The sequence below is a fragment of the Malus sylvestris genome, chromosome 4, assembly GCF_916048215.2.
Source record: "Malus sylvestris chromosome 4, drMalSylv7.2, whole genome shotgun sequence".
Lineage (NCBI taxonomy): Eukaryota > Viridiplantae > Streptophyta > Magnoliopsida > Rosales > Rosaceae > Malus > Malus sylvestris.
The window spans coordinates 13,307,064-13,319,210 of NC_062263.1; the positions used below are offsets into that span (position 1 = coordinate 13,307,064).

Genomic DNA, 12,147 nt, shown 5'->3' on the forward strand with positions numbered 1-12,147 from the left:
CGAGTCGGGGGAAAGCTGAAGGCTTTCCTTTTTTTTTTTTTTTTCCTCCCCCTTTCTAATTGGTCCGTAGTTCCATTTAAATTGATTGGTCCTTTATTCCCTTGCTAAAAGCTAATTGGCTTCCTTCCCACAAAATGGGAGCTTAAATTATTTAACTAACTTTAAATAATCAACTTCAAACGTCTGTAACTATATTGTTAGCTTTTGCCTATGTGTTCATAGCTTCAAGATCTATTTGGAAACACTAATTGTGACTTCGAACGGTCAACGAAAGTCAAACATCCTCGCCTCTAAAGGTATTTTCATAAAATCACTACTTTAAAATTTATAAAACTAAAGATTTTGGGATGACATGTCACACTTGAGAACAAATAAAAATGTACCCAAATACATACAAACCTATAGCAAAGAACCACAAATCAGCGAAACCACATTTAAGTGTTATCTATTTCTCTCCTAAAAATTAGCGAAACCAAAGAACCAAAAAAGGATACCAATAAAAATATGGAATAAATTAAAAAAGAAAAAGAAAACATAGACGAGGAAAAATAATAAAAAATTAACCATCTACACTTACCGTCGTGAGTGTAGATGCCATATAACTATAGTGAGGAGTATTGTAGGATGACACATGTACAACAAGTTCACAATTTAAAACCATATAAAGTGCAAAATAGGAGAAAAATAAGAAAATATATTAATGTAAGATACTTATCTGTTAAAAGCCCAAGGTACACATTATTTAGTTAGCAATTAATTTTGAAACTATGCAAGTTGGTTTGGTACAAATTTGTTAAAAGACCTTTACAAATGCCGAAACCAAAAAGCCCACGGTACTAACCCCCAAAAAGGCCGACCAATTGTAAAAAAGGCATGCAAATTACAAATTGCTTTTATATCCAATTAAATTAACATGAAATCCAAAAAAAGCTTGCTAAGTTATTCACTTCACACAGGTCTTCCACGCAGTCCTAGGCTTGCACCTAGCACTACCAGCAACAGTGAAATACAATAAAAGAATTTAAAAATAAGTAAAATGAAAAGATGGTGGGGACCATCTTAATGATAAAACCATGCAATTAAACAGACAATAGAGCTTCATCTTCTTCCTTACGCGATGCCGGGCTCTGCAACAAAATTTTTTTCAGATTCCGCCGTTCTCCACATAAGCCCGCCTAGACCCCGCCCAACTTCGCCCAGCCCCGCCTAGTCCCGCCTAATCCCACCCAAACGTCCGCCTAATATGCTTTCTGATTTTGTGACCGATTAGGGCTTAATCGCGGTGGTAACTCGCCGTTCAGCGCCTAGGTGGCCGCCTAGATCGATTTTTAGAACACTGCTATTTCTTAGGTTTTGCCATCAGAAATTCATCTAATAGGTTTTGATTTTTTGGTTTATTGGATTTTAAAGTTTTAGAGTATTTGTGTCTATTTAAATGAAATTTTGGATGTATTTGAAAGTTTATATAAAAACTGGCATTTTTGAAATTAGGAACTAATATTTGACTACATATGTCTACTCTTAATTTTGATAGTTTGCAGATGGCGAAATATCTGTAATGTTTGTTTGCAAAAGGTTGGGATTTGGAATGTTCTGAAACCCCATGTCACTTTTTTCGGATAAACTTAAAACACTTGGAAGTTTTATTACAAGCAATATTACTAATTTAGACCATATAAAGGGGCGGGGATAGGGTTCGAACACATGGAGTAGAGGGTTGAACCGGAAAGGTAAGTCCACCAATTCCACTTTCAACATTTGGTTACTGAGAAATCAATTATCGACACAAGAATTACATAATTACCACGTTCTAAAAACAAGTCATTCCGACAACCAAACGTCGAAAATTAAATCATTTCGGCCAAAAGCCCTTGTCTACAAATCCAATTGTCTACCGGATTAATTACCATACCAACAAAATTGAACCAACACAAATAATATGAAACAATTGAACACGTGCTTTACATCACACAGAGATGTATAAATTATTAATAACCATCAGAGATACAGTTGACCAAAATCCCACAAGTCAGAACCACATAAGAAACAAAGTGAAAATTATCCTCTCCAGTTACAAAAAGAATGTAAGCTTACCGAAAACCAGTCCCCACCGCTAATCTAGAATTCCAGCGCCTAACATCGACGACGACCCGCTAAACAAGTTTCGAAACTTTCGCAAAGCTAACTAAAAATGAGCCACCAGCCCTCACCCTCAATTTCTCCCTTTCACCATCGTTCTTCAATGACTGAGAAGGGAACAGTTTGACAACAGAATTGTAACAGACTGCTTACGACTTCTTCATAAGATAACCCAAAAGTAATCCAATCAAGCCAATAACAATGACAAAAAGGATCGAAACGCCACCACGACTTTTGTTCCCTTGACGCTTCAATAGCTCCTACACAATAACTTAGTAATTAAAACACAACAATATTTCGGAAGCGAGAGATTTAACAATCCAATAGCGTGAAACCCGTGAAAAAAAAGGGTACAAAGCCTTTTTTATTTTTAACATGGACATGATTAAGGTAGAAGAATAGAAGTAAAAGAAATAAAAACCGACTTCTCACTGCTTCAGAAACAACCTCAATCATCTCCAAGAAAGTAACAATACAGAGGACCGCTCCAATTTGTTTTCACTCCTAATCGTAACATAACTTTTTGGTTTCCGTTTTAAGGATCTGAAAAATCCAGAACCTTCACATGGCACGTAACTTCCCAAAGTATATTACTTTGTATGATGGGAAAACTACTATAGCATCTCTGCCAAAGGCCTACCTTCAGAAGTAGTTCAAAAGAGCTAAATACCAAAAATGAAAAACAGTAAACTAAGAAGTCATTTACTCTTCATTTTGGACCTTATACAGAACCCGAGAGTAAAAAATGTTCCTTAAAAGAGGAAGTCTACCACATTAACAAGCTCAGCTAAAATAAACCGATCAACCGTCAAACTTCTTATCAAGACCTAGTACACATAGGGGTGACTAATACATCTACTCATTGTGCGCGTTTTATCAAATAAAAACATATCAGAAATGGAGAGAAGATGACACAATGAATTTGTAGAGCTGATAGATTTTCTATTGATATCGTTAGAATATACAACTCCACCTTTGTAAGTTTATCTTACATTGCCAGTCCCAAGCCCGGATAGAGGAGGAGGGGGAGGACGTCAGGTAATCGACAGCCGACACTCCTAGGTTACGTCGAATCCTTATGAAAATGAATCCAGAACGAAATCGAGCTAAAGCTAGGGCGTCACCCGTAAGTGGCGCGCTGTGTGGCCCGAGCACAATGATAAATGAGCAAGGGGGTCATATAAACTTCTTTTTGAACGACTCCACTCAAAGTTGTTTGGAAGCATATGCTCCTATCAACTTTACACAGGACACACAAAAGAAGTACTTTGCTCCCTATTAGACGGGGGAGGGTGAAGAAGCTAGGACAGAAGAGTAGAGTTCAAGAGAGTAGAATGCGTTCAGGAACATGGAATATAGGAACCTTAACGGGAAAATCTATGGAAGTAGTGGAAATTATGGTGAGGAGAAGGATAAGTATTATGTGCCTACAAGAAACTAAGTAGGTTGGTCTTAAGGTAAAGGATCTAGAAAACTCAGGTTTTAAACTTTGGTATTCGAGCACAAATAGAACGAGAAACGGTGTTGGCATCATCGTGGACAAGACCTTGACACAAGATGTTGTAGATGTCAAAAAGGTAGGAGATAGAATTATGGCAATCAAGATTGTAATAGGACAAAAACTCATCAATGTGATTAGTGCGTACGCACCTCAAGTAGGGTTGATACGAGTTTGAAGGAGAAATTTTGGGAAGATATTGGAGACTTGGTGCAAGGAATTGCTCAGACGGAGAAGGTTTTTATAGGAGGAGAATGGACACATGGGCAAGGAGACAGGCAACTATGGAGGTTTTCATGATGGCCGTGGTTTTGGGGAGAGAAACGAGGATGAGGAAGCCATCTTGGATTTTGCAATGGCATATGATCTCTTCTTAGCCGACACCTTCTATAAGAAGAGAGAAGAACATGTGATCACCTACAAGAGTGGGTCGGCAAAAACACAAATAGATTTTCTTCTAATGAGGAAAGGGGATCGTATAACTTATAAGGATTGCAAAGTTATACCGGGAGAGAGCTTGGCTAATCAACATCGCTTGTTGGTGAGATGTGCATATCAAAAGAGAGAAAAAAGAGCAAGATTTGGAAGTGCCCAAGAACTAGATGGTGGAATCTAAAAGGAGAAAAACAAGTCATTTTCAAAGAGAAAGTAATCACCCAATGCGTGTGGGATAGAGAGGAGCAAGCTAACCAAAGATGGGATTTCATGGCTAGTTGTATCTGAAAAGTAGCAAAAGAGGTATTAGGAGAGTCCAAGGGCTTTGCTCCACACAAAAAGGAATCTTGGTGGTGGAATGAGGAGGTACAAACAAAGGTGAAGGCTAAGAAGGAATGTTGTAAAGCCCTATACAAGGATAGGACCGATGAAAATGGTGAAAGGTATAGAATAGCGAAGCAGAAGGCGAAGAAAGCTACGAGAGAAGCTAAGCTAGCGGCTTATGACGATATGTATAAGTGACTAAATACCAAAGAAGGAGTTAAATATCTATAAACTATAAACTAGCTAGAGCAAGGGAAAAGAAGACAATTGACCTAAACCAAGTGAGGTGCATCAAGGATGAGGATGGAAAAGCTCTTGCTACAGAGAACACAGTCAAAGACAGATGGAGAGGCTATTTTCATAATTTTTTCAATGAAGGACATGAAAGGAGTACTTCTTTGGGGAAGTTGAGTAATTCATAAGAGAGTAGAAACTACTCCCTTTACCGCCGAATCAGGAAGGAAGAAGTGGTTGTAGCTTTGAAAAAAATGAAGCATAGAAAAGCAATGGGCCCAAATGATATACCAATCGAAGTGTGGAAAGTCTTAGGAGAGACGGGTATAGCATAGCTCACAGACCTTTTCAATAGGATTTTGAAAAATAAGAAGATGCCAAATGAGTGGCGAAAGAGCACTTTGGTGCCTATCTACAAGAATAAGGGCAACGTACAAAATTGCATGAACAATAAGGGTATTAAGCTAATGAGTCATACAATGAAGCTCTGAGAGAGAGTCATTGAGCATAGATCGAGGCAAAAGACACGGGTTTCGGACAACCAATTCGGGTTCTTGCCACCATGGAGGCAATCTATCTCTTACAAAGATTGATGGAAAGATATAGAGATAGGACAAAGGATTTATACATGGTCTTTATAGATTTGGAAAAAGCGTATGATAGGGTCCCAATAGACATTTTTTGGAGGATTTTAGAGAAGAAAAGAGTACGAGTAGCATATATCCAAGCTATAAAGAATATGTATGAGGGAGCAAAGACTGCCGTAAGAACTCATGAAGTACAAACCGAAAGCTTCCCCATAACTGTTGGGTTACATCAAGGCTCATCCTTAAGTTCTTACCTTTTTGCATTGGTAATGGATGAGTTAATAGGACATATTCAAAATGATATTCCTTGGTGTATACTTTTCGAAGACGATATAGTGTTGATAGATGAAACTCAGGAAGGTGTAAATGTGAAGCTTAACCTTTGGAGAGAAGTGTTGGAATCTAAAGATCTTCGCCTAAACCGATCAAAGATAGAATATATGAAGTGCAAGTTCAGTGCAAATGGAGGCCAAAATGAGTTAGGGGTGAGGATCAGAGATCAGGAAGTACCAAAGAACGACCGCTTTCGCTACCTACGATCTATCTTGCGAAAGAACGGAGAATTAGATGGAGGCCTCAACCATAGAATACAAGCTGGATGGATGAAGTGGAAGAGTGAATCCGGCGTGTTATGTGACCACCGTATGCCACTGAAGCTAAAGGGAAAATTTTATAAGACGGCGGCAATAAGGCCGGCGATGTTGTATGGCACAGAATGTTAGGTGGTAAAGCATCAACACGTACATAAAATTGGTTACGATGGTTTGGACGTGTGCAAAGAAGGCGTACTGACGCTCCAGTTAGAAGATGCGACTATGGGACAAAGGTCCAGGACCGAAGGGGTAGAGGAAGACCTAGGAAAACTTTGGAAGAGACTTTAAAAAAAGCCTTAAGAGTAAGATGCGACTACGGGACAGAGATCCAGGGCCGAAGGGGTAGAGGAAGACCTAGGAAAACTTTGGAAGAGACTCTAAAAAAAGACTTACTTGGATCTAACAGAGGACATGACACCACTTAGTGGGAAAAGGCTTTGTTGTTGTTGTTGTTGTTGTATCGTTAGAATATACAACAAAACCCTTGGGAACAGGGGTACACCGAAGAGACTTTAACATTTTAAGTCAAATTCCACATATTGGGCTCTAGTGGTGGAGAGAGACACATATGAGGGATAGTGTTCGAATATAAATCTTTATAGGGTCACATCCTAACAGCTTAAGCTTCTGGGAACCATCAGCAGGTATGAAGTTTCAGTAGAACCATAATCACATCCAACTCTAGGATAGACCAATATGACCGTTGCAAATTGGAACTATTCAATCAATATAGCATACGTTTTTTAGGAGAAAAATGCATGCACAAGGGTGAGAAGGAATATAAAAGGGGTAAAGAAGAGGACAAATATAATTCCATTGAAGTTCATATCAAGCCCTCACCAGCTCTTGACGAAGCCTGTTACTATGTTGAATTGCTTTATTCTTTTCCTCCGTCAGTTTCAAAATAAGTGATCTTGCCTGCAATAACAAAAGTAAACGTATATAAGAACCAGCACAGCAAGCACCATTAATTATATGGTTGACAGCTACTACTTAGGGCACAAGGAATATTACAACCACATATGTGAATTTGTTTTATATATCATGTGTCGATTACGCATTGTGATATTGAAAGAAACAACTTTGGGAAGAAGGTCAAACGCAAAACTGGCTATCTGAAAGAAAAAAAGGCATACGCTCTTTCATTTGCAACAAAACAGTAGAGTTTCTACCCCATTAAAAGCATAAAATAGTTAGATTTCTGATATGTTTATGATGCTTTGAGATGCCGCAACCAGATCTCTTGGGCAGTCAATAAGCAAGAAAACACTAGTCATACAAGGGACAATCAAAATAAACCAAAAGGTGGAGTCTTTGACAAAAAAAAAAAAAAAAAAACCAAAAGGTGGAGTCTAGAAACTTTAAATCATTCCTGGACGAGCCTCAAATTCAGGGAAGACTAAACCATGGAAGGTGACAAAACGAGAAACAAAAACCATGATATTTTGAAGTCCTTTCTCAAATGATGGGATAATCCTAATCAAGAATACGTAAAACATAATTTTCTTCGTAATATTGTACATATACTTGTATGTAAGAAACCAAGTTATCAAAAAGAATGCTACTGAACCATGAACACTTTGACTGCAATTTTCACCATGAACAAAAACAAGCCAATTAGAAAAGAAACAAAGATACTAATCAAGGTCCCATGAAGCTTATTGCCATGCTTACTAGTTAAAACCAACTTTCAATTTTTGTAGTACATTCTTACGCGGTTCTTAGTCAATAATACAAGTTAAATGATAAAACATTAATCAATGTGAGAGACATCTGGCCTAACAACATACGTATCAGATTTTCTGAAAAACAAATAAGCAAAATTCAGAAACTGAATAAGATATAAGACTTATATACTCAGACATGTTGTCTGTATGTATTAAATTTACCTCTGCAGATCTCTCCTGAGGTTCAAGCTCAGTAAATGCTTTTGCAGCCTGTAATCACCAAAAAAACAGCATGCCAATCAATATCTTTCATGGACTGAAGACAAAAAAAATAAAAAATCATCCAATAGTCTCATAACTCAAGTACTCACATTGGAAAACTCAAAACCATTCACGTTTCCATTCTCAGTAGCAGAAACCCTTGGTGAAGACCCTTCTTCTGACCCTTCTGGAACCTGAGAAGGCGGATGAGGTGGAGAAACATATAGCACTCTCAATTTGCACTCTTCAACTTCATGTCCCGCCTCTTTATTGAACTACACAGAACCAATTCCACAGTGAATAAAACTTGGCAAAAGTGCACAAAACATCACTACTTACTAACAACATTGTGTAAAATAACTACCACTTGAGGAGTAATATCCTTCATAGTTGCACCATCGTTAGTTTTTATACTCTGGAGGAGGAACTTGTCCTTACATTGCATGTCCGGAGGAGCCTCTTTTTGGGCTTGCATTGTAACTGTATCACAACAAACAATTAAAACTTACAAAACCCATAATACATATTTTATATATATATATATATATATATGTACGTATGTATGTGTCATAGGAAAACATAATGACTATGCACCTATAACATCACATGTGGATCGAGGCAAGACAATTCCGGTGTTCGGACGAACACAATACTTCTTGGGGTTCGTAGTTTTGACCTGAACATAATCAAATACATATCAAACCTCCAAAGCAAAACTATAAACTTGACAAATCTGCGTTTCAGTTCCACCGCATCTCAAAACACACGTAAAATTTAAAGCCCCAGATTTTACAAACACCAGATTCGAATTCTACATTCTTCATGTTATTTGATTTACAAAAAAAAAAATAATACGAAAATATTTGTAAAATAACATAAACTGAACCACAACGGAGTGGAAACAGTAATATTTCGGGTTCCAAATAAATCAAATACATAATAATCACAATCTTACTGCTCTCCTTTTTCCTACCAACCAAACAGAGTGTACATATACAAATATGTATCTAGATAAACAAAATGAAAAAGAAAAGAGGCTGACCTTGAAAGCGACATAGCTATCGGTCTTATTCGAGAGCTGGAGCGAACAGGAGATCTGCTTCTTCAATTCGACTGGAGAAATTCGAAAAACAAAAACAAAACGCAAATTGAAAGCAGAAACGAAACCGCTAAATGCAAATTTTAGAAAACGAAAAACAGATCGAAAGAGAAAGTGAGCGTGTTATACTGACAGGGGAACTTGAGCTCCAGAGGCTCGATGCTGAGAAGTTCGCCGGTGCTCATCGGAACCGATCGATTCGAAAAATGGGGGAATTCGAATTGAATGGGAAACAAAAACGAAAACAGAGATTACACGGAGAGATTGAGAGAGAGGGAGAGAGTGAGTGAGAGGGATCGGGGAATCGGAAGAAAATGGTTGTGATTTGTGAATTTTATGAGTGGGGGAAGTGTTCTTTTTTTTATTTTTTCCTGAAAGAAATTACTTTTGTTTTTTTTATTTTATTTTTTAATCTGAATTTTGAAGACAGTTATGCGAGAGAGTAAATGAGTATTTACTAATTTTGATTTTTGTTTTTTCAACGTGGGAATTTTTTTGCTCATCACAATTTAGTGTGGTGCCTGTTCATCACCCTAGATATCATTGTTAGATGAGGTTGAATTTTGAGATTCGTGTAGTGGATAAGAACAAATCTCAATATTCAAACTCATCTAACGGTGATAAATATGATGGTGAGCATACACTACACTAAATGGTAGTGAGCAAAAATGCACTCTTTCAACTTGCGTTGAACTGTTTTTTTCAGTGTAACCGTCACACGAGGTGGTACACCACGTGTTTCTATATAAATTGTGAGATATGTGTGTTGAAAGGTTAATAACTTTAAAATTTTAAAATTTTCACCACTTACATAAAAACACGTGGTGTACCATCAGTGTTCCCGTCACAACTAAAAATTTCTCCTCTCATTCCTCATTTTGGCATACAATTGGACCGTGTTCAATGGTATACACTATGTTCTAGAAAATTTCATTTAACATCTCGATTAATGCTTTAGACATTTGAAAAGTAAAAAATGACGTATAGATCGCTTAGGCACTTGACTATATACCTTAGACACCCGTTCAGCCTGCCTAAACTCGCCTAGGTAGGTTGCGACTCACTTTAGACAAAAAAATTAGATAACTTTCATTTATATTTTATTTTTTTTAATAAATCATAAGAGGCTTGTTGTCTATGTTTTCATTATGTTCTAATACTTTATAATATATATATATATATATATATATATATATATATTAAGTATAAACAAACACTTATTTATACAAAATATAATAGATTTATTTAAATCCGCCTAGTTCGCCTGGGTGCCACCTAGCAACCTATGTGTTAAGTTCCAATCCATTGTCCGACTAGCACCTAGCGTGTTTTAGAACCTTAATGCTACTTAATATTCAGTGTTATAAATATGAATCTTATGTTTACAACTATTGAATATTTTACTTTCAACGACATCTATTTTTTTTTACCACTCAATATTATGTATCATTGAAAAAAAAAAATTGCATGTAATCTCTCTCTCTCTCTCTCCATTTCTTTGTTTTTTTTTTCATTATTATTCTTTTTTAATAATTTTTTTTTACTTTTATGGGATGTGTTGAGACTTTAATTTTAGGACAATCCCTTTCTCCTAATCCACAAATCAATGAATCTGGGCCGTTGAAAATTGATTCAACGATTAAAATTATTATAACTTTTAAAGTGGACCCCTGTTTATAGCTATTAGATCAAATTTCAACGGTACGAATTCCTTGATTTGGTGAATTAGCCTGATCCCTTTCCTTAATTTCAGGGTTAGTTGTTGCTTTGATGTTCTTTCATAATATTTGATATGGGAAAAACCTAATCAGATCGAAAAAGAAGAAACAATAAACGCAAGTATTCATGGACAGATCCAAATCCTGAGCCCAGGGATCAATTGATTCGCCCCGTTGAAATTTGATCCAATGGCTACAATTATTATAACTTTAAGTATGACCCCTTGTTTGTAGCCGTTGGATCAAATTTCAACGGCCCGGATCAATTGATCCCTAGGCTTAGGATCTGGATCATTCATGGACCACCCCCACCACAAATGGAAAGTGGGCCCTATTTGGTTTAGGTTTAAAAACAAATCACTTGAAACATATGATATCTGGTTTTTTTAGGAGTTTCAGGCCGAGACACGTATAGAAATTAGTGTTTAAAATATTAATATTGGAAATAAGAGATCTTAGTTTTGAATTTCGTAGATGGCCAATTTGATACCAAATTAGACTGTTCATTGTATAGTTTTGCCAAACTCCCCTCTCCTTAGTGTAAAAATATCGATGTACTAAAAAAATTGATATTGGTGAAAATATTAATATACAAATTTGTGGAAATATCGGTATTTGATTTTTTTTTTCTCTCAAAATATCGGTATCTATGGAAATATCAATATGCAAATTTGTGAAAATATCGACGAATATATCGAATGACACACCCCGACCCGGAATGTCTACTTGGACTCCGAATCGAGATGTGCTGGCCGACACCAGGAGGGTGACAAATCCATAAAGTGTAGTGATGTAGAAAATGTGAATAAATTTAAACCTAAAAGTGCCTAAATGTAAGAGTGCGCCAGTGAGCATGAACCCTCCATATGCGATGTCAAAGTATAAGTAAAGTGCAGTAGAATGGATTGAGAATTATACCATCGAAGGTAGCCTCCAATACCAAGATTTGCAAAGAATCCTCGTTGATACAAAAACTCAGTTACTAAAACCTAAAAGGGCGAAAAATAAGGGTGAGTGGGCCTAAAAATAAAGTTTTGTAAAAGCCTTTTCGAAAACATAATAACCCCTCATTGAAAAACAAGTATAATTTCCAAAATATACATACTATGCATAGTATGAAATTACTTACCGTAACCTGCAATATCTCAAGAATTCGGTATGTCACAATATTTCGTAAATAAACATATAACGTCCGGTAACCACATAATCTTTCATAAACAAATAGATAGTGCAGGACTGGCACATACGAGTCCTAATTGCCTATAGCAATCTAAAACAGGATTGGCACCTACAATGGATCCAAAGTGAGCGTGCGGTGCGATGTGAACATACATGTGAAGCCTGGCCCGGGCGAGTACTGACACCAATATAGCGCACGATGAACATATAATATAAATATGATCGTGCAATGGTAAATAGATAATTCTAGTCGACATAATACTATTCATTAAAATGTTAATCATGGCTCTAACTGAGATCCCAAAATAGTTCACATACCTGTGCATCCCGTAGGATTTAACATAATTTCGTGAACTCCATCATTTCGCTAATTCTTATAAACGATAGTCTAATTTAGGTATGCATAGAAAATT

General features: G+C 36.7%; 1 protein-coding gene across 1 annotated transcript; it reads right to left on the bottom strand.

The window, feature by feature from the left end:
• Positions 1–1,940: 1,940 nt before the first annotated feature.
• Positions 1,941–9,210, bottom strand: LOC126617684 (vesicle-associated protein 1-1-like). The gene is made up of 8 exons (XM_050285732.1): positions 8,971–9,210; positions 8,781–8,851; positions 8,333–8,414; positions 8,103–8,218; positions 7,849–8,013; positions 7,700–7,747; positions 6,651–6,728; positions 1,941–2,399 (listed from the first exon to the last, which is right to left on the bottom strand). Exons 1-8 carry the CDS (start codon positions 9,020–9,022, stop codon positions 2,289–2,291), a joined length of 723 nt encoding a protein of 240 aa, XP_050141689.1. The 5' UTR covers positions 9,023–9,210; the 3' UTR covers positions 1,941–2,288.
• Positions 9,211–12,147: the final 2,937 nt, after the last annotated feature.

What these genes read in the sequence shown, in the direction of transcription:
- LOC126617684 (XM_050285732.1), bottom strand. Translation starts at nt 9,022, where the DNA reads ATGAGCACCGGCGAACTTCTCAGCATCGAGCCTCTGGAGCTCAAGTTC. An exon ending in TCTGGAGCTCAAGTTCCCCT is followed by an intron (nt 8,852 to 8,970) that starts GTCAGTATAACA and finishes GAATTTCTCCAG; the next exon opens with TCGAATTGAAGAAGCAGATC. An exon ending in ACAGGCTTCGTCAAGAGCTG is followed by an intron (nt 2,400 to 6,650) that starts GTGAGGGCTTGA and finishes GTTATTGTGTAG; the next exon opens with GAGCTATTGAAGCGTCAAGG.